Raw genomic sequence first — 22606 nt, 5'->3', positions numbered from 1 at the left:
CTGTGACCTCCACCCCCTGGGTTCAAGCCCCACTCTCAGCCTCCCACGTAGCTGGGATTACATGCATGTGCCACCATGCCCGGGTAATTTTGTATTTTTAGTAGAGACTGGGTTTCGCCATGTTGCCCAGGCTGGTCTCAAACTTCTAACCTCAGGTGATCCGACCGCCTGGGCCTCCCAAATGCTGAGATTACAGGCTTGAGCCATCGCGCCCGGCCACCTCAGCAATTCATCCCACCAGAAAAAAAAAGCTAAGGTGGCAAACTGTAGTAAATTTATCTGCACTAGAACACTGAACTAAACAAGGAGATCAGGGATTTTTTTTCTTCATTGAGATAAGGTTTCTACCCACACGAAATCGGCTCATTAAACCCTGGATATGGACTCAAATGATTCTCTCCTCTCAGCCTCCCTGCTAGCTAGCACTAACAAGTGCGTACCACCGAAGACCCGGGTTTATCAAACGGGACTAAATGCTTACCAAACACCTAATTAAACCTACAGCAAACACAATTGAAAAGTCGTTAAGCCAATTACAAATACAAACACACAGCATCTCAGATACTGCTCTTTAATCAACGAGGAGAAAGCGAGAGAACGCAATCCCCACTACCACAAATTATGGAACAGTTTCCTACATTTGAAAAAAATCACAGAGATCAGCACATCCACAGTACAATACACACACCTCATTGGGAAAAACCACCTTCGTGATAGCGTTTTGCCAACCATACGAAAACAAATGTTTACTGACTGCTACTACCTCAACATCCTCAACACACATCTTGGTCATGGCAAATTGTGTCATGAATTAGGCGTTCTGTTCGAAACTACCGCTTCTTTGTATGACATATCTGAGGTACAACTTACCTGATAATCGCTAGAAAAATTCTTCTGTGAGAAGAACGCACTAGAACCGGCAATCACTGCGCCCCTAATCTACATATCCCCGCCTCTTATAGTGACGCCACATATGCTTCTGGCCGCCCTTACCGTTTTCTCTTCGGGATTCGTTCGCTCTAGCTACTGCTCCGATTTTTTAAAAATCGCCTTGTGTGATAAGAATTTTCTTTTCTTTTTTCTGCACGGGCTTTATTATTATTATTATTATTATTATTTTCAGAGAATTCATACAGCCATTAATTATACAGAGCTATTTCTCAGTGCTTTATTTTATTTTATTTTATTTTTTTGAGACGGAGTTTCACTTTTGCTGCCCAGGCTGGAGTGGAATGGCGTGATCTCGGCTCACTGCAACCTTCGCCTCCCGGGCAGTTCTCCTGCTTCAGCCTCCAGAGTAGCTGGGATTATAGGCACCTGCCACCACGCCCGGTAGTTTTGTATTTTTAGTACAAAATACAAAACCCCATTAGATGGGGTTTCACCACCTTGGCCAGCTGTTCTCGAACTCCTGACCTCGGGTGATCCGCCAGCCTCGGCCTCCCAAAGCGCTGGAGTTACAGGCATGAGCCCCGCGCCCGGCCCTCAGTGCCTTTTTCTTTCCACTTAAGAAATTGGGCCGGGCGCGGTGGCCCGTGCCTGTATTGCCAGCTACTTGGGAGGCTGAGGTGTGAGGATCGCGTGAGCCCGAGTTCTGGGCTGTAGTGCGCTATGCCGATCGGATGTCCGCACTAAGTTCGGCATCAATATGGTGACCTCCCGGGAACGGGGGACCACCAGGTTGCCTAAGGAGGAGTGAACCGGCCCAGGTCGGAAACAGAGCTGGTCAAAACAAAAACTCCCGTGCTGATCAGTAGTGGGATTGTGCCTGTGAATAGTCACTGCACTCCAGCCTGAGCAACATAGCGAGACTCCGTCTCTTTTTAAAATAAAAAAAAAAAAAGAAAAAAAAGAAATTGGAACACACCAGGATAAGGATGATGATGCCAAAACTAGATTGGCGGCTCACATCATCTAGGGTACAAATACACGCTTAATAATTTAATGCTTTATTGAACTCAAAGCAAGCATAAACATTAAGCATCTTTGCCTTCGCTGTACACAGCTGTAGGGGGAGCCCAAGGGGAGGGAAAGCTACATGGTTTTCCTTGCCGGGGGAAGTTGTGCACCCTGCAGTCCCGCCCTGTTGTGGGAAGATTAACCCATGTTCTGTCGGTTGCCATAGCCCCTAGGGTGGGTGTCCTTCCAATCATCCCACTCCCGAGCTCTCTGGAGTGTTTGTTCATCATCCTCTTTTTCCTTTTCTTGATCTTCCTGTTGCTGAGTGGCTTTTCCAAATTCTTCTGGTGTTGCCTTGGCTATTCCCTGATCTGGTAACGCTCCATGTTTCCGATGTTGATCATACCAGTCACTCACTGTCATAGAAGCCAGACTTGGATAACCAGTGCCAAATACTTTGGCTTGCACCATGTTCCGAGTGAGAATGAAAGGTTTCACTGGAGGCCTCTCCTGGCGAGATGAGTTAGAAGTGGATGCCTCTCTTGAAGAGTCTTTCTCTCTCAGGATCTCTATTTCCTGGTCAATGCTCTCAATCTCTTCTAAGCTGGTATCAATCCACCTCCGAAGGTGAAGAAGATAATATTCACGAACATGCTCATCATCTGCTTGACCACTTTCCACAGCAGATTTCATTGTAGACAACCTATGCTCCAACTCCTTCTTCTTCTTGTATCTCTCTATTTTAGCCCGTCTTTGAGATGCCATAGCAACGAGGCTAGGATAAGCCCTGGAAGTAATAGTAGTGTGATTTTCACCTGAGTTGTTCTTGGTTTTGGGCAGCTCAAATTCGGCCACATGATAGTAATGGCACTGAGTTAAGTAGTTTATAAAGTGTTCGCGAGCCTGCTGCAAATGATCTAGACGCTTACTGGGGTTGACTTGTTTCATGGTGAGGGCTCCTTGAAACGCTGGCACCATCAGGTACTTTAGGTCGGTGGAAGTAATCTCCTCCAAATCTTCATTTCGGCTGAACAAGTCAAGCTGCGATAACATTTTGGCAGCCTTCTCAAGGAGGTCGAGGCCCTTGGACACCTTCTCCTGGACTATACGGGAACCGGTGGGTTCAGTTGCTCCTTCGACTTCGTCCAGAAGCTGTTTGCCGGAATCGAATAGCTCGGGGAGCCGCAGTGGTGGCAGGAACTCGTCTTCAGCAGCTGCCATCTTGGGGAGGCTGACGCGAAATGATTCTTTCCCTTTGTGGGCACACGTAAAGATTCTGGCGTGGATTTCTAACAAGTCTGAATCGGGCGCTGCTGGGCAGGGCAGTCAGGGAGGCGGTGGCGTTTGGAGCGGCATAGGGGAAGGCAACTGGGTCGGTTGTGTCGGGTCTGAATTGCTGCTCCACTCTGGGTCTTCGTCAAACTCTGTCTCTCTGTTTCCGTTTCCTAAAATTGTAAAGTGGGAATAATTCTGCCTGCCTCGCTCACAAGCGAGGACTGAATCACAGAATGCGTGTAAAATTTCTGTGAGGACTGAATAACAGAATGCGTGTAAAATGCGGCTACCCCCCAACCAGTCTATTCTGCTCCTCGACTGTTGCCCCCTGTACTTTGGGACCCCAAACTGACTTAGCCAAGATTCAAGTATCTGCAGTTCCTGCTGCACAGGGAAGTAGCATCAGGCCTGGATTTCCTAACAAACCGAGTGCTCGTACATGTGTATATATGTGTATGTATGATGTACATATACAGATGTGTATGTATGTATATGACATACACATACATGTTGACTTTTTGACAGTCACAACTGCTTTATGAACTTATATAACAAAACACCATTTTTATTTATTTTTATTTCATTTATTTATATATTTATTTATTTATTTATTTATTTAATTTGAGATGGCTTCTCACTCTGTCGCCAGGCTGGAGTGCACTGGCACTATCTTGGCTCATTGCAAAGAAATACTAACAGCTAACTATCTACTGAGTGTTTACTATGTATCTGGACTTTATGGTTAATCCTCACAACTCTGAGGTAGGAAATGGAATCATTCCCATTTCATGGATAAAGAACCTGAGGCATGACAAAGATTCTTTGCTGGACGGGCATGGTGGCTCACGCCTGTAATCCCAGCACTTAAGGAGGCTGAGGCAGGTGGTTCACTTGAGGTCAGGAATTTGAGATCAGCCTGGCCAACATGGAAACCCTGTCTCTACTAAAAATTTAAAAAATCAGCAGGGTGTGGTGACTGGTACCTCTAATCCCAGCTACTTGGGAGGCTGAGGCAGGAGAATTGCCTGAACCTGGGAGGTGAAGGCTGAAGTGAGTAGAGATCGCACCACTGCATTCCAGCCTGGGCAACAGAGTGAGACTCTGGCTCAAAAAAAAAAAAAAGATTCTTTGCTTGGCCAAACTTTAGTCAGGCTTCTGAAACTTCTCACAGGCCAGTCTGTGCATGTTCTTGTAAAATCCAATTTTAGTAAAGGAACTCTGCTAAGTCAATTTAGCTGAAACCCCCATTCTCCAAATCTCATCAGGTTCCTCATACTACACTACCCACCAAGTGATAGCTGATCACCCCAGCCTGTCTTCAACAAGAATCCCGTTAGATCAGTTTAGCCAGAATTCCTCTTACCCCTGATGTTTCCCCTTGGTAATTTTCTATCCACTGACCTTCACAGTGCTACTTGGGTATAAATTCCCATTTGCCGGTGCTGTACTTCAGACTTATGCCTAATCTTTCTCCTCCACTACAAGACCCGGTTGCAGTGGTCCCTATACCTAACCTGATGGTCCTAAACAAAGTCATCCTTACAGCAAAAAATTGCACCTCTCCCAGCTACCAAAGCCTCTGCTACTGATCTCCCTGGAGGAGCTCTAGTAACTAACTCCTGCAAATGTGGAAGAAGTAACTGGAGCCTGGGTCCAGTCATGACTGTCTACTGAATCATCTCAGCCAATGCCCACTGAAGGCTCATGGTGCGCCAGCACAGGGACAAGAACTTCACACACCTTACTCATTTAATCCACTCAACAATTCTACAGAATAGATAATATCTCCATTTTGCAGATGAGAAAACTGAGGCCAAGAGAGGCACAAATGTGCTCAAGTGGTAGAGGAGGCATTAAAATCCACATATCCCTGGAGAGCACTTCCATTTTAATTATTTATTTTTTTGAGATGTAGCAGCACTCTGTCACCCAGGCTGGAGTGCAGTGGAACTGTGTCAGCTCACTGAAACCTCTGTCTCCTGGGTTCAAGCAGTTTTCCTGCCTCAGTCTCCTGAGTAGCTGGGATTACAGGTGCCCACCACCACGCCCAGCTAATATTTATTTATTTATTTATTGACAGAGTCTCACTCTGTTGCCCAGGCTGGAGTGCAATGGCACGATCTCAGCTCACTGCAACCTCCCCTCCCAGGTTCAAGCAATTCTCCTGGCTTAGCCTCCCAAGTAGCTGGGACTACAGGCGCACGCTACCATGCCTGGTTAATTTTTTGTATTTTGAGTAGAGAGGATTTCACCCTCTTGGCCAGGCTGGTCTTGAACTCCTGACCTCAGGTGATCTACCTGCCTTGGCCTCCCAAAGTGCTGGGATTAAAGTCCAGATACATAAAAAGTGAGCCCCCGGCCCTTTTTTATTTTTATGCACACACGACTAGGGTGACATCTATACAAAAACAATCTGGATCACCCAGAAAGCATATGGCATCCCAGGTGAGCTGCTTATGTGAGGTAACTGGCCAAGGGCTCCAGTCACCTACTCTAACATCCCACCCAAAGGCCCTGAGGACTGGGGGGTCAGTATGTAACATCAGTTTGAGAAGCTGTAGGGTGGAAACTTTCTGGCAAGTGAGTATTATTTGTTCTGGTTATATGTCAAATTAGAAAAAGAGGCTGAGAACCACTGTTCTAGGTAAGCATGAAAAATGGAAATGGAACCTGGCAATCATGAACACTGTATGAATGGAGGATTACGGATACATCTGAATTGTATAAAGAAGGGGGAGAGATGAGTTTGTCATATTTGCTGAAAATGACCAGAGGATGGCTAAAGAATATAACAAGCCAGCTGCCGGGCACAGAGGCTCATGCCTATAATCCTAACACTTTGGGAGGCTGAGGTGGGTGGATCCCTTGAAGTCAGGAGTTTGAGACCAGCCTGGCCAAGGTGGTGAAACCCTATCTCTACTAAAAATACAAAAATTACCGGTTGTGGTGGCACGCACCTGTAATCCCAGCTACTCAGGAGGCTGAGGTAAGAAATCCCTTGAACCCAGGAGGCAGAGGTTGCAGTGAGCCAAGATTGTGCCATTGGACTCCATCCTATGCAACAAGAGTGAAAATCTGTCTCAAAAACAAAAACAAAAAAACCCCAAAACTACTATATCAGAACCTAAAGCGGATCCATTCAAAATAGTCATGTTAGAAGGCAACAAATGAATTTGGATTCTATAGTCATTGTTACGAGCAGGTTAAAATCCTTTAGGGGTCAGGTATGGTACTCGTGCCTGTAATCTCAACATCTTGAGAGGCCAAGGTGGGAGGATCACTTGAGGCCAAGAGTTTGAGACCAGCCTGGCCAATATAGTGAGACCCTCTCTACAAAAAGTTTTCTGAATATTAGCCAGCTGGGCCAGGTGCGGTGGCTCACGCCTGTAATCCCAACACTTTGGGAGGCCTAGGCAGGCAGATCGCAAGGTCAGGAGATGGAGACAGCCTGGCCAACGTGGTGAAACCCTGTCACTACTAAAAAATACAAAAAATTAGCTGGGCGTGGTGGCAGGTACCTGTAATCCCAGCTACTCAGGAGGCTGAGGCAGGTGAACCCAGGAGGCGGAGGTTGCAGTGAGCCGAGATCGTGCCACTGCACTACAGCCTGGCAGCAGAGTGAGACTCTATCTCAAAAAAAAAAAAAAAAAAAAAAAAAATTAGCCAGCCAACCAGGCACAGTGGCTGACACCTGTAATCCCAGCACTTTGGGAGGCTGAGGCAGGCAGATCACCCAAGGTCAGGAGTTAGAGACCAGCCTGGCCAACATGGTGAAACCCCGTCTCTACTAAAAAATACAAAAGAGTAACCAGGCATGGTATTGGGTGCCTATAATCTCAGCTACTCAGGAGGATAAGGCAGGAGAATCGTTTGAACTCAGGAGGTGGAGGCTGCTGTGAGCCAAGATCATACCATTGCACTGAGCAATAAGAGGAAAACTTCATCTAAAAAAAAAATTAGCCACCCATGGTGGCACATGCCTGTATAGCTACTTGGGAGGCTGAGGGGAGAGGACTGCTTGAGCCCAGGAGGTCAAGGCTGCTTTGAGCCATGATCAAGCACCACTGTACTCCAGTCTGGGAGACAGAGCAAGACCCTGTCTCTAAAAATAAAAATGCTTGAAGGAAATCCTTTCTGAGTTTGATTTTCAGTTCATTTGATTCAGCCAACATACATGTTGTGTACAAAGCTTATACTGGATTAAGGGAACACAGACAAGAAAAAACACCAATGAAGCCTGTTACCATCACATACTAAACAGTAGCACAGCTTGTCACTTCTGTGGAAATTTAAAGACAACAGTTCACAAGAAATAAGGAAGGAGAAGCCAAAAACAACCACTGACAACTAATCACATTGGCTACCTCCCACTTGACAAAGAATAACACAGGGGAAAACATGAACACAGTGGCCCACGAGCACAAATTACGCAGTTGAGTCTCCCACATTTGGGAAAACCACAGGGGCTAGCACAAACAGTGTAATTAGTGAACCTCGCCCTGTGAAACTACCTTTGTGCTCAGGGTATCTTTCCTGCCAGGTAAGTGAAAGATGTGGTTGTTGCCTGACATCTCACTCTCAGATTCAAAACACTATTCACATAGGGTCACTCTCCTTGCACAAGTTCTAGCCTACCACTTAAAAGATACTTTTCCAAAGTTTAAGAGCCAGAAATGGCTGGGCATGGTGACTCATGCTTGTAATCCCAGCATTTTGGGAGGCTAAAGCAGAAGGATCATAAGGTCAGGAGTTTGAGACCAGCCTGGCCAACACAATGAAACCCCTTTTCTACTAAAAATATAAAAATTAGCCAGGTGTGGTGGTATGCAACTGTAGTCCCAGCTACTCAGGAGGCTGAGGCAGGAGAATCACTTGAATGTGGGAGGAAGAGGTTGCAGTGAGCTGAGATCACTGGACGACAGAGTAAAACTCTGTCTCAAAAAACAAACAAACAAACAAAAAAACCTAGAAACAACACTATGGACCCAGAATATTTACAATATCCTAAGAAATATATGGACAATATGAATGAGACCAGAAGACACTGTGCTTATCTACATACTCCAAGCCTCTTTTGGTGACGTAAAAAGCTCCCAATGAGCCGAGTTTGGTGGCTCACACCTGCAATCCCAGCACTTTGGGAGGCCAAGGTGGCAGATCACTTGAGATCAGGAGTTTGAGACCAGCCTAACCAACTTGTTAAACCCCATCGCTACTAAAAATACAAAAATTAGCCTAGGATGGTGGCGCACATCTGTAATCCCAGCTGCTCAGGAGGCCAAGGCAGGAGAATCACTTCAGCCCAGGAGGTGGAGGTTGCAGTGAGCCAAGATCGAGCCACTGCACTCCAGCCTGGGCAACAAGAGGGAAACTCCATCTCAAAAAAAAAAAAAAAAAAAAAAAAGCTCCTGACAAATCTGAGTCTTTTGTAGTGGTGGTGGTAGAATAAGGCAGAATAATGGCCCACCAAAAATGTCCTCATCTTAATTCCTGGAACCTGTAACACTTTCCATTATAAAAGGAAGTTTTCAGATGTGATTGATTTAAGATGAAGAGCTTATCCAGGTGAACCTTATGTAATCACAGGATCCTTAAAAGAAGGACACTGGAGCTGGGCGTGGTGGCTCACACCTGTAATCCCAGCACTTTTGGAGGCTGTGGTGGGTGAATCACCCAGGGTGAGGAATGCGAGACCACTCTAGCCAACGTGGTGAAACCCCATCTCTACTAAAAATACAAAAATTAGCCAGGCGTGGCAGTGCGTGTCTATAATCCCTCGGAAGGCTGAGGCAGGAGAATCCCTTGAACCTGTGAGGCTGAGGCTGCAGTGAGCCAACAGCGCCACTGCACTCCAGCGTGGGCTACAAGAGCAAAACTCCATCTCCAAAAAAAGAAAAAAAAAAAAAAGAGAGGACTCTGGAGGTCCACAAAGATACAAAGACAGAAGAAAAGTCAGAAAATGCTAAATTGCTAGCTTGGAAAATGAAAGGGCTACCCAGCAAGGAAAGTGTGAGAGTAGCATTCCTTGAGAGCCTCCTGAGAAATTTAACTGAAGACTTCTGATTGTAACAGCAAATCATTGTAGTACCCAATTATAGCACCAAGTGGGGTGGGAGCAGAAACATGTTCAAAGCGGAAAATGACTGTTCGGAAACATGAACCACTAGATACTCCAAAACAGGACATCGTGGCAGAAGACATGTCTTTTCTTGCTCTGTCACCCAGGCCAGAGTTCACAATACCCACCCACTTGTTGTATCTCTAGTAGTGACAGACTGAGGTTTCATACTGCTGACTTCCTAAGAATACCAATATTACAAGCACAAACCTACATAATCAACCACAAAACTCTACATAACAAATTCAGATCCAGAGAGAGAGCAAACACAATCCTACCTCTGACACAAATTACTCACCCACATTCCTCATACTTAAAAGTACCACTAACAAACTCCATCCAAGAAAACCCACTTTCTAAACTTTTGGTAACGCCCACATTAAGTAAGTCTGAGAAATGGAAGATGCCTGAGAATTCACCCTTAGATTCAAACCACTCTAAAGATAGGGTCATTTTTCTGATGTGACCAGTAGAACCCGTAATTTCTGGAATAAACATTTTTTTCCAAACTACAATAATCCAGTGCGAAATTTTTAACATCTGGCTATTCAAAATCTTAGAAAATATAAGCCTAAGGTATGAATAACCAGCAGTCACTGCGCTTATCTACATATTCCACACCCCTTCTGGTGATACCATTCAGCATGTCCTTTCCCAGTATGCTTGTTGACACAACTGAAATAAAACTTAAAGACGCCCTACGGATTAAAAGTTAAATAACATAAACCAGCTCCTGCCTTTCAGGGTTTTGCGCTAATGATGTCACTATGGTGTCTTTTTTCTTTTCGTCCCCCTGTCCCCCCTCCGACAAGATCCTGCTTTGTTGCCCAGGCTGGGGTGCCGCAGTTATCGAACTTCTGGCCTCAGGGGATCCCCCTGCTTCACCTTCCCCAGCAGCTGCGAAAGCAGGTGCACAGCGATTTCCTGAGCAGTTAAACAAGCTGCTGTACATGTTATCTGAATAAGTTTGAAAACATGAAATTTGGTAAAATTATTTTTGAAAATCCAGTCTACACATCTGAAAATCCAATCTCCGTCTGTATAGGTTAATCAGTCAAAAGTGTCAAGCTTATATACAAAATGCTCTTTCAAATATGCAGCAATGATCACTCTTACTTGAAAGAACAATTGCACAACACTAATTTTAATTTTGAATGAAGCAGGCGGACATTGTGGCTCCTACCTATAATCCTAGCACTTTGGGAGGCCAAGGCGGGCAGATCACTTGAGAACAGGAATTCGACACCAGTCTGGCCAACATGGTGAAACCCATCTCCAATAAAAATACATAAATTAGCCGGGCGTGGTGGCGGGTACCTGTAATCCTAGCTACTAGGGAGACTGAGGCAGGAGAATCTCTTGAACCTAGGAGGTGGAGGTTGCAGTGAACCGAGATTACGCCACTGCACTCTAGCCTGGACGACAGAGCGAGACTCCGCCTCAAAAAACCTCCCCACAAACCAAAAAAAACAAATTAGAATTGGAGTTACAGAGTTTAACAGTGTTCTTCAATTGTCTTTCCAAGATCACACTAGAACTATCCTAATTTCCCATATCTTTTATCTTACAGAAGGACTCTTCTGGTACCTTCTCCTCTGCCAAAATATATTAGCCAGAGTTTTATAACTTTTTTTTTCCTTGTTACTGACTTCAAGCTCACAGTTTTCTATCTTTACAACAGGAAGAAATAATGCTGTTATAAAAACAGCTGTTTTAAAATCTTGGACTGGGCATGGTGGCTTACACCTACAATCCCAGCACTTTGGGAGGTTAAGGCGGGCGGATCACCTGAGGTCAGGAGTTTGAGGTCAGCCTAGCCAACATGGCAAAAACCCATCTCTACTAAAAATACAAAACATTAGCCGGGCACGGTGGTAGGCACCTGTAATCCCAGCTACTGGAGAGGCTGAGACAGGAGAATCACTGGAGGTGGAGGCTGTAGTGAGCTGAGATGATGCCACTGCACTCCAGCCTGGGCAAAAAGAGCAAAACTCTGTCTCAAAAAAATAATAATTAAATAAAAATAAAAATCTTGTTAAGCAACAACCGAGAACATAGAGGTGTCTTAGATGAGGTGAAAAGAATATTGGGACAAGGAGGTAGGAGATTCTGTGATGCAAGCAGACAACTTGTTCTCAAGTCTGATGCTTTGACAGTCTATCAGTTTGATTTTTATATACTTGCCTTTTCAAAGAAGTTTATGTAATATACATGTACACACATATGTATATGTATGATCTGTGAATTACCAATATTTTGTTTTGTGAAATAAAACATTCTTTGAAATCTGGTTGGAGGGCTGGACGCAGTGGCTCATACCTATAATCTCAGTATTTTGGGAGGCTGAGGCAGGTGGATCATTTGAGGCCAGGTGTTTGAGACCACCCTAGCAAACATGGTGAAACCCTCTCTCTACTAAAAAATACAAAAATATGTGGTGGCACATGCCTGTAATCTCAGCTACTTGGGAGGCTGTGGCACAAGAATCGCTTGAGCCCTGGAAGCAGGGGTTACAGTGAGCTGAGATCATATGATTGCACTCCAGCTTGGGTGACAGCAGGAAACTGTCTCAAAAAAAAAAAAAAAGAAAAAAGAAATGTGGTGGAACAACTCACAACTCAAGTAAGGGAGAAGGTAATGTATGTGAACTATCCTGCTATTACCACCAAACAATACTTAGAACAAAAATGTCCGTTTCAGAAGATATGTGACTAGCAGTGCCTTCCTCAGGCTAGAGGATAGTGGCACCATCACAACTCACTGCAGCCTTGGCCTCCCAGGGTCAAGCATTCCTCCCACCTGAACCTCCTGTATATCTGGGATTATAGGCACACACCACCATGTCTGGCTAATTTTTGTATTTTCTGTAGAGTGAGTTTCACCATGTTGCCCAGGCTGGGCTCAAACTTCTGGGCTCAAGCAATCGGCCCATCTTCACCTCCCAAAAAGTTAGGATTGCAAGCCTGGAGCCACCATGTCAGCCCACAGAGCCTTTTTTTTTTTTTTTTTTTTTTTTTGAGACAGAGTCTCGATCTGTCATCCAGGCTGGAGTACAGTGGCATGATCTCAGCTCACTACAACCTCTGCCTCACAGGTTCAAGGGATTCTCCTGCTTCAGCCTCCCAAGTAGCTGGGAATACAGGCACATCACCACGCATGGCTAATTTTTGTATTTTCAGTAGAGACGGGTTTTCGCCATGTTGGCCTGGTTAGTCTCCAACTCCTGACCTCACATGATCCACCCACCTCAGCCTCCCAAAGTGCTAGAATTACAGGCGTGAGCCCCCACACCTGGCAGCTCAGCCTGCAGAATCTTAAGTGGCTCATAAATCTTCACAAGTCCCAGTTTCAATATTACACCAGAATTTTGTTATTATTGGCCTAGTTATCAAAATATTTGTTCAAGGGAGTCAGCCTTAGGCAAAAAAATGTCTGTCCTCTACTGTCTTGTAACTCCAAGCAAGTTATGAAAAATGCCACTGTTATAATCCTCACAAAAGCCCTGCATACCTTAATATCCTTTGAGAAGAGCCACATTTCTTTGATTTAAAAAAATGGAGAGGCCAGGCATGGTGGCTCACACTTACAATCCCAGCACTTTGAGAGGCAGAGGCAGGTGGATCACTTGAGGTAAGGAGTTCGAGGCCAGCCTGACCAACATAGTGAAACCCCATCTCTATTAAAAATACAAAATTAGGGGGCCAGGCGCGGTGGCTCAAGCCTGTAATCCCAGCACTTCGGGAGGCCGAGACGGGTGGATCACAAGGTCAAGAGATCGAGACCATCCTGGTCAACATGGTGAAACCCCGTCTCTCCTAAAAATACAAAAAAAAAATTAGCTGGGCATGGTGGCACGTGCCTGTAATCCCAGCTACTCAGGAGGCTGAGGCAGGAGAATTGCCTGAACCCAGGAGGCGGAGGTTGCGGTGAGCCGAGATCACGCCATTGCACTCCAGCCTGGGTAACAAGAGCGAAACTCTGTCTCAAAAAAATTAGCAGGTCATGGTGGTGGGCACCTGTAATCCCAGCTACTCAGGAGGCTGAAGCAGGAGAATCACTTCAACCTAGGAAGCGGAGGTTGCAGTGAGCCGAGATCGCACCATTGCGCTCTAGCCTGGATGAGAGTGAGACTCTGTCAAAAATAAAAGAATTTCAGGCCAGGCGCAGTGGCTCAAGCCTGTAATCCTAGCACTTTGGTAGGCCGAGGCGGGTGGATCATGAGGTCAAGAGATTGAGACCATCCTGGTCAACATGGTGAAACCCCGTCTCTACTAAAAATGCAAAAAAACTTAGCTGGGCATGGTGGTGCGTGCCTGTAATCCCAGCTACTCAGGAGGCTGAGGCAGGAGAATTGCCTGAACCCAGGAGGCAGAGGTTGCGGTGAGCCGAGATCGTGCCATTGCACTCCAGCCTGGGTACCAAGAGCGAAACTCTGTCTCAAAAAAAAAAAAGAATTTCAGATTGGACAGATAAATAGTAGTTAATTGGATGAAGGAGGGAGAGGTAATATTATAGACATATGCAAACACTTTGTTGAGGGAAGGAACCTGGCACACACAAGGAACTAAGAAAAGGCCAAAGTAGCAGGAGTATAGGGAGCAAATAGGAGAGAGAAAAAGGAAGAAGCTAAACAGGAAAAACAGGGGCCAAAATATGTCTCGCTTTGTCGCCCAGGCTGGAGTTTAGTGGCATGATCTCGGCTCACTGCAACCTCTGCCTCCTGGGTTCAAGCAATTCTCCTGCCTCAGCCTCCTGAGTAGCTGGGACTATAGGCACATGCCACCATGCCCGGCTAACTTTTTGTATTTTTAGTAGAGACAGGTTTCGCCATGTCAGCCAGGATAGTCTCGATCTCGTTACTTTGTAATCCACCTGTCTCAGCCTCTCAAAGTGCTGAGATTATAGGTGTGAGTCACTGTGCCCGGCCTAGATGCAAGGCATTTTTTAAAAGCCTGATTAGGAAATTTGGTCTTTATCCTAAAAGCAAAATAAGGAGTGACATGAAGTGAAATGTACTGTAAAAAGATCATGCCAGTAGGACCATGTTGGCTCACATCTGTAATCCCAGCACTTTGGGAGGCCAAGGCAGGAGGATGTCTTGAGGCCAGGAGTTCAAAACCAGTCTGGGCAACACCTTGTCTTTATAAAAAAATTTTAAAATTAGCTGGGCACAGTGGCATGTGCCTATTATTCTCAGTTTCTTAGGAGGCCAAGGCAGGAAGATCTCTTCCTTGAGCCCAGGAGTTCAAGGTTGCAGTGAGATATGATCATGCCACTACACTCCTGTCATGGAGTGCAGAGAACATGAAGAGTGAAAGGGAAAAAGGTATCAAGAATGATTTCTAAGTTTGTGGTTTATGCAGATGGAAGGATGGAGATATAGTTCATGGAGGCAGGAAATGCAAGAAAAGGGTAAGGTTCTGGGAGTAGGGTGAAAAAATGAGTTAAATTTAAGATAGGCTGAGTTGGAGGAGACTTTGAATTGTCCAGTAGGCAATTAGATATTTGCATACAGAGGGCAGAGGGTCAGGGCTAGATACACAAATTTGAGAGTCAGTGCCATGCCCAGGTTATGGAGGATGAGCATGCAAAGGAGACAGAAAAGCCAAATATGTAGAAAGGAAATCAGAAGTGTAGCATTACAGAAGTCAAGTGAGAAGAATGTGTCAATGAGTCTGTGGACAGCAAATACATATTAGGCTTCTATTATGCATAAGGCCTTGTAAAATTAATACTGCTACTATATAAGCCTGAGGCCTTAAAGCTTTAACATAACCACCTCTAAAGCTATGCCTTGATTCAGAGGTTTTTTTTTTTCCCCTCAGTCCAAACAACACTTAAACTTCTTTCTCCATTCCCAAATCAACTTGAACATGAAAGGTTAGGGTTTTTTTTTTTTTTTTTTTTTTTTTTTTGAGATGCAGTCTCACCCAATCACCCAGACTGGAGTGCAGGGGTGGGATCTCAGCTCACAGCAACCTCTGTCTCTGAGGTTCAAGCAATTCTCCTGCCTTAGCCTCCCGAAGCTGGGATTACAGATGTCTGCCACCATGCCTGTCTAATTTTTGCATTTTTAGTAGAGACAGTGTTTCACCATGTTGGCCAGATTGGTCTTGGAACTCCTGACCTCAAGTGATCCACCCATCTCAGCCTCCCAAAGTGCTGGGATTACAGGCATGAGCAACCACACACGGTCGTGGTCACCATTTTTTAAAGTTCTATGTTCTTAGGCTAAAAGAAAATAAACTTCCCCAGCTCTAAGAAAAGTGTTCATATTATACCTCTCATACATCTCCAGAAAACAGCCCAGTCAACCTGAAAATGCCTCATTACTGGAATACTCTAACAGGTTAACTATAGCTATTGACAGTAATAGCTCCTTCCTACTTTTAGTATTATATCAAGATAGCTACACAAGTCAGAAACACAAAATGTCAGAAATACTCAAAAAAGATGCTGATGGATTATAAGCTCCATAAGGGCAGATAATCTGTCTTGTTTACCCTGTCGTCTGACACATAACTTGCATTTAACAAATATTTAATTTTGTTTTAGTGAGCCAATCTTCAGCGTGCTAATCCTGAACGGAGACCCCAGTCATAGGATTACTGTAAGGACCAAGTCAAAGAAAATAAAATATGTAAAAGCACTTTACTTTGGCACTTTTACAATTGCAGACTTGTTTTGTTTTGTCTTGTTTTCCTCTTGTCACCCAGGCTGGAGTACAGTGTGGTGATATCAGCTCACTGCAATCTCTGCCTCCCATGTTCCAGTGGTTCTCCTGCCTCAGCCTTCCAAGTAGCTGGGATAACAGGCACCCTTTACCACCCTGAGTTAATCTTGTACTTTTAGTAGAAATGGGGTTTTACCACGTTGTCCTGGCTGGTCTTGAACTCCTGACCTCAAGTGATCCTCCGATCTCAGACTCCTAAAGTGCTGGGATTACAGGTATGAGCCACTGTGTCTGGCCCAATTGTAGACATTTTAAAAAAATGTTTCAGCATCAGCATTCTGCTGAGCTAGGTATTCTATAAGGACTTATTCCAAGTGAACATGCACATTAGGATACTGTAAAAATGGAGAAACAGACTCAGATTTATTATGTACCTTTTTTGTGTGTGTGTGATAAGTACTGTATATGTGTTAATTTAACCTTGCGCAAAACCCCAGAAGATATTCTCTTCTACTTGCAGATGAGGAGACTGAGTAACTTGCTGAAGGTCACATAGTTGGTAACTTCCAGACATGTGATACAAATCCAAATCTGTATGATTCCACAGTAGCCCATCCTGGTTTGCCCATAGCAATGTCCCTCAAATTTTTTCATGAAGTAACCTTAAATTGCAAGAAAAACCAAAACATATTCCCAGGGCAGTTTGGGAGGTTATTGAACTATCCTATTTAAGCCTGATGTGTGTCTGACCTCATGTTTTTCTCTTAAAATGTATTTTTATATTTGCATTTTACCCCACTTTTAATTAATTAATTAATTAATTAGAGACAGAGCCTTACTATGTCACCAGGCTGGAGTGCAGTGGCACAATCTCAGCTCACTGCAACCTCTGCCTCCTGGGTTTAAGCGATTGAACCTGCCTCAGCCTCCTGAGTAGCTGAGACTACAAGTGAGCGCCACCAAGCCCAGCTAATTCTGTATTTTTAGTAGAGTGTTTCACCATGTTGGTCTGGATGGTTTTGATCTCTTTACCTCGTGATCCGACCCCCTGAGCCTCCCAAAGTGCAGGGATTACAGGTGTGAGCCACTGAGCCCGGCCTAACACACATTTTATTAGTGTTTATTTTCTTTTTCCAAAAAAAAAATTTTAAGGAGGAACAAAGGCATGTCTTACATGGTATCTTTTTCAAAATTTTAAATGATTTACCCACATTACACAGATGCAATGTGTGTTTAAATGTAAGCCATTTCAAATGACTTACCGAGTAAATAATTTAACTCTTACCTCTCTAAAAATCTTTTTTGAAAAAAAAAAAAAAAAGTGGTAATACAAGAAGGTGTACCTTCCATATTTATCCCATAGCTTTGTTTAGTTCCTAGTGCCTGGCTTCAAAAACCTGGATCCCAGATTGAAAGCATGACTACAGAGAAAACTGCATTAAAGACTTTTTTTTTTTTTTTTTGAGACAAAGTGTCGCTCTGTCACCTAGGCTGGAGTGCAGTGGCACAATCTCAACTCACTGCAACCTCCACCTCCCAGGTTCAAGCAATTCTCTGCCCCAGCCTCCCATGTAGCTGGGATTACAAGTACCCACCACCACGCCTGGCTAATTTTTATATTTTTGGTAGAGACAGGGTTTCACCATCTTGGCCATGCTGGTCTTAAACTCCTGACCACGTGATCCACCCGCCTCGGCCTCCCAAAGTGCTAGGATTACAGGTGTGAGCCACCATGCCCAGCCTAAAGTCATTTTAAGAATGATGAGGGCCGGGCACAGTGGCTTACGCCTGTAAATCCCAGCACTTTGGGAGGCCGAGGCGGGAGGATCACGAAGTCAAGAGATTGAGACCATCCTGGTCAACATGGTGAAACCCCATCTCTACTAAAAATACAAAAAATGAGCTGGGCATGGTGGCGCGTGCCTGTAATCCCAGCTACTCAGGAGGCTGAGGCAGGAGAATTGCTTGAACCCAGGAGGCGGAGGTTGCGGTGAGCCGAGATCGCGCCATTGCACTCTAGCCTGGGTAACAAGAGTGAAACTCCGTCTCAAAAAAAACAAAAACAAAAACAAAACAACAAAAAAAAACAATGATGATGAAGGCTGGGCAAGGTGGCTCACACCTGTAATCTCAGCACTTTGGGAGGCCAAGGAGGGCAGATCACGAGCTCAGGAGGTTGAGACTAGCCTGGCCAACATAGTGAAACCCTGTCTCTACTAAAAATACGAAAAGTTAGCCGGGTGTGGTGGTGGCCGCCTGTAATCCCAGCTACTCAGGAGGCTGAGGAAGAAGAATCCCAAGTAGCTGGGACCATCGGTGCACGCCACCACTCCCGGCTAATCTTTTATATTTTTGGTAGAGACGGGTTTTCGCCATGTTGTCGAGGCTGGTCTCAAATGCATGGGCTCAAGGAGATCTGCCTGCCTTCGCTTCCCAAAGTGCTGGGATTACAGGTGTGAGCCACTGCACCCGGCCAGCCTTTTTTCTTTTATCAGAATTGATATTAAACTACATGCTGAGCCTCTATGTCATTATCTTCCTTCTGGCATAACTATGGCCATGTGAAATGCGTGGGATTTGCTAAAGTGCTCAACATACATTTTTTTCCTTTTTCTTTTTTAGATCTAAGTATGTAGAGGGCTCTGATTTGCAATATTGGGGAAGTTCTTCTAAGCTGGAAAGAAAAGTCAAGACAAAGAATCATCGCCCATAGATAGGGAATAAGTTACACCCCCTTAAATAAGTCACACTCACCTAGGCAAGGAAAGATCTCATAAACCACCTTCTAAGCTGCTTCCCTTTCTCCGCAAAGTTCATTCATTTGGAAGCGGTCCCTACCACGGCTTGAACGCCCCTTCCCAACTCTGTACCACAAAAGGAGCTCTTGTGTAGCCCCGCGCCTCCCTCTCAGGACCCCAGACCCAAACATGGAGACATGAGTTGCTTACTTTTCCAGCTACTTCGTAAGCTAGGCAGGCCATGAAGAAATAACTGTCTCAGAAACCACCATGCTCGAGACTCGACTCACAGAGAGGCGTTGGCGGGTGCGGGGAATGAGGACTCACCTCTCCCAGCGGCGGCAGTTGGGGGCTGACCCACAATCCCTTGCGAGGGCGGGAAAAGCAAGGCGGTCAGGAAAGGGGGACGGTCAGCGGGAGGAGCCAAGTGACTGCAATTCGACAATGCGCACACAGATTAATCCTAATACGATTATTCCCTGAGCTTTTCACACCAAAAAAAAAAAATGGTCACCGGCCAGTGTGTGTTCATTACTCTCAATGCTCCCACTCAAGATCATTCCCATTAATGACTGCGGCTTCACCTAACAGGCCACAGTGGAGGCGAGGAAATGTGGCGTGGAAAACCCACTGGGCCTGGCTCTCTATCCTAAGGTCTACGTCCATTGTTTTACAGTCAGGGTGTACATTTGATAGAGAATCTCTTTTTATTTATTTATTATTATGTTTTTTGAGACATAGTCTTGCTCTGTCGCCAGGCTGGAATGCAGTGGAGCCATCTCCGCTCACTTCAGCCTGCGCCTCCCAGGTTCAAGCGATTCCTCTGCTTCAGCCTCGCGAGTAGCTGGGACTACAGGCGTGCGCCACCACGCCCGGCTAGTTTCTTGTATTTTAGCGGAGACAAGGTTTCAGCATGTTGACCAAGATGGTCTCGATCTTCTGACCTCGTGAAACACCCGCGTCGGCCTCCCAAAGTGCTGGGATGACAGGCACGAGCCACCGCGCCCGGCCAGGGGAATCTCTAAATGGGACTTAGGGGAATTACAGCGGAATGGTGCCCAAGTGTGAAAATATACAAGCCCGCGCCGAACTGCCAGGCTCACGGCCGCGTGGCCAGCCCCTTCCACTTTACGTCTGACGTCACGGCGTACGCTCCGGCGGGGGCGGGCGGAGCGTGGCTGCTCCGAGGTTGGCGGGTGAACCTGTGCGACTGCGCGGGAGGACGTTCCGCTTTGAAATGCAGCGGGATTTGCTGAGTTTCCCGCTGTCTCCAGCGGTGCGGGCGAAGTTGGTGTCTGCGGGTTTCCAGACTGCTGAGGAACTCCTGGAGGTGAAACCCTCCGAGCTTAGCAAAGGTAACGATTCCCGATGGCGAGCTGAGGCACACCGGCCGCCGTCAGTGCCGCTGCGGTCTCGGTCCTCCCGCCTTGGGCTTCAGCCCAGTCTCCGTCAGATTCTGCTGCCTCGGCCGCGTTTACAACGTCAAACAGCTCCTCGACTCCACTTACAAGTTGTCTGAATGGTTAGGAGAACTGTGGTCGTGAAAACATTTACTAACTGCTGTTCCTCTGGCAATGCCTGCTCCATGTTTTGAGGATTGTCTCATTTAACCCTCAGATAACCTGCTTAGGTCGATTATTATGTTCAGTATATGGACGAGAGAGAGAACTTATGTCTTGGGGAGGTCAGATAACTTTTCATGATAACTAGGTTAGGAAATAGTGGAGTCACAATTGGTTATCTAATTTTTGCTGTTCCAAGATCCAAGGGGTAAGGGTTAAATTTCAGAAATGCAGGATTTGTGTAGGACTGGAGGCACTAAGAATGAGAAAGGGAGTTAGAATCCCTGGAATCTTAAGGAAGCAATAGAAAGGATGTTCTCCTCTTACGTAATTCACCAAAACACCCAAAACCTCATATTCCGGAGCACTGCAGATTATACATTGGTGGGAACCACTGCATCCTGAGGTATACAAATATGAAGCTGGCGGTGGTCACTCTTTGTGCACATTACACTGTGATATGCTCAGACCTGTGCTATTCATTATTGCCCTTGACGATGGAAAATACAGAGGTTTCAATTCGCCTCTAAAGAATGTCTTGGCCGGGCGCAGTGGCTCACGCCTGTAATCCCAGCACTTTGGGAGGCCGAGGTGGACGGATCACAGGTCAGGAGTTCGAGACCAGCCTGGTCAATATGGTGAAACCCCCGTCTCTTAAAAATACAAAAATTAGCTGGGTGTGGTGGCAGGCGCCTGTAGTCCCAGCTGCTTGGGAGGCTGAGGCAGGAGAATCGCTTCAAAGTGGGAAGTGGAGGTTACAGTGAGCCGAGATCGCGCCACTGCTCCCCAGCCTGGACGACAGAGCGAGACTGTCTCAAAAAAGAAAAAAAAAAAAGTCTCGTAGACCCAACCTGAACTGTTTAAGTCATACCGCACGCAGACTGTGTCCCCCAAAATTTGATGGGCTCCTTTTTCTTCAACAAGTTTTTTTTTCCCCCCCGAGATTGGAGTTTCACTCTTGTTGCCCAGGCTGGAGTGCAATGGCGCGATCTCGGCTCACCGCAACCTCCGCCTCCCGGGTTCAGGCAATTCTCCTGCCTCAGCCTCCTGAGTAGCTGGGATTACAGGCACGCGCCACCATGCCCAGCCACTTTTTTGTATTTTTAGTGGAGACGGGGTTTCACCATGTTGACCAGGATGGTCTCGATCTCTTGACCTCGTGATCCACCCGCCTCGGCCTCCCAAAGTGCTGGGATTACAGGCTTGAGCCACCGCGCCCGGCCTGACAAGTTGGTTTTTCAAAGAAGAAATGTGAGACTCTGAATAATAATAATCAGTAACAACTATTGACCATTTTAGATGGCCTTGATATTCTACCAAGCTTTTTACATGTATTGTCTGATTCCTGTTTTTTTTTGTTTTTTGTTTTTTATGAAAGAAAGGAAGAGAAAGGGGGAGAGAGAACAGGAGTCTTGCTCTATTGCCCAGGCTGGAATGCAATCTAAAAATAGGTATTAAAAACCTCTTTTATGCTGATAATTGTACTTAACGGCGGAAACAGGAAGGAATAAGGGAAGAAAATAACAAACAGCCAACCAATATTTCATTTAAACCTGTGAAATGCTGAAGAGTGATTTACTTCCATTTATGTGGTCACTTTCAAAATAGGTGTAATGTGATACTGAAAAAAATGTATGTTCTGTGGACCTGGGGTGAAGAATTCTATAAATATTCACTGAGTTTACTTGTTCCAGGGCTGAGTTCAAATCATAAATGTCCCTGTTAATCTTCTATCCGGTTGATCCGTCGAATATTAACAATGTGGTGTCAAAGTCTCCCACTATTGTGCAGGAGTCCAAGTCTCTTTATAAGTCATTAAGAACTTGTCTTATGTATCTGGGTGCTCCTATATTGGGTGCATATGTATTTATGATCATTGACTCCTGTTGTTACATTGATCCTTTTACCATTATGTAATGTCCTTCTTTGTTTCTTTTTTTTTTTTTTTTTTTTTTTTGAGAGGGAGTTTTGCTCGTTACCCAGGCTGGAGTGCAATGGCGCGATCTCGGCTCACCACAACCTCCGCCTCCTGGGTTCAGGCAATTCTCCTGCCTCAGCCTCCTGAGTAGCTGGGATTACAGGCGTGCATCACCATGCCCAGCTAATTTTTTGTATTTTTAGGAGAGATGGGGTTTCACCATGTTGACTAGGATGGTCTCGATCTCTTGACCTCGTGATCCACCTGCCTCGGCCTCCCAAAGTGCTGGGATTACAGGTTTGAGCCACCGTGCCCGGCCTTTCTTTGTTTCTTTTAGTCTTTGTTACTATTAAAGTCTATTTTGTCAGAGATGAAAGTTACAACTCCTGGTTTTTTTGTTTTGCTCTCCATTTGATTGGTGTG

At 45.5% G+C, this 22606-nt stretch overlaps 2 protein-coding genes and 1 non-coding gene across 3 annotated transcripts in view; 1 reads left to right on the top strand and 2 right to left on the bottom strand.

Annotated features, from left to right (window-relative positions):
* Positions 1–1934: 1934 nt before the first annotated feature.
* On the bottom strand, positions 1935–19020 carry IGBP1C (IGBP1 family member C). Its single transcript, XM_074388090.1, has 2 exons — positions 18914–19020; positions 1935–3344 (listed from the first exon to the last, which is right to left on the bottom strand). The coding sequence occupies exon 2, from the start codon at positions 3118–3120 to the stop codon at positions 2098–2100; it is 1023 nt and encodes a 340-aa protein (XP_074244191.1). The 5' UTR covers positions 3121–3344; positions 18914–19020; the 3' UTR covers positions 1935–2097.
* Positions 7562–7722, bottom strand: LOC120367082 (U1 spliceosomal RNA). The gene has a single exon (XR_005581572.1). It is a non-coding gene; the product is annotated as a U1 spliceosomal RNA (small nuclear RNA).
* Positions 19021–19870: 850 nt separating the features above from the next.
* Positions 19871–22606, top strand: part of RAD51C (RAD51 paralog C) — a 64787-nt gene continuing 62051 nt past the window's right edge. The window contains exon 1 of the mRNA XM_074388089.1: positions 19871–20058. Coding sequence (XP_074244190.1) covers positions 19941–20058 — 118 coding nt within the window. The 5' untranslated portion in view covers positions 19871–19940. The remainder of the gene's footprint in view (positions 20059–22606) is intronic.

This window comes from Saimiri boliviensis, chromosome 17, assembly GCF_048565385.1.
Source record: "Saimiri boliviensis isolate mSaiBol1 chromosome 17, mSaiBol1.pri, whole genome shotgun sequence".
NCBI classification, from domain to species: domain Eukaryota; kingdom Metazoa; phylum Chordata; class Mammalia; order Primates; family Cebidae; genus Saimiri; species Saimiri boliviensis.
This window is presented reverse-complemented; position numbering and strand designations above follow the sequence as displayed.

Excerpts from the sequence above, each read along its gene's own strand:
- IGBP1C (XM_074388090.1), bottom strand. The coding sequence starts at position 3,120 with ATGGCAGCTGCTGAAGACGAGTTCCTGCCACCACTGCGGCTCCCCGAG.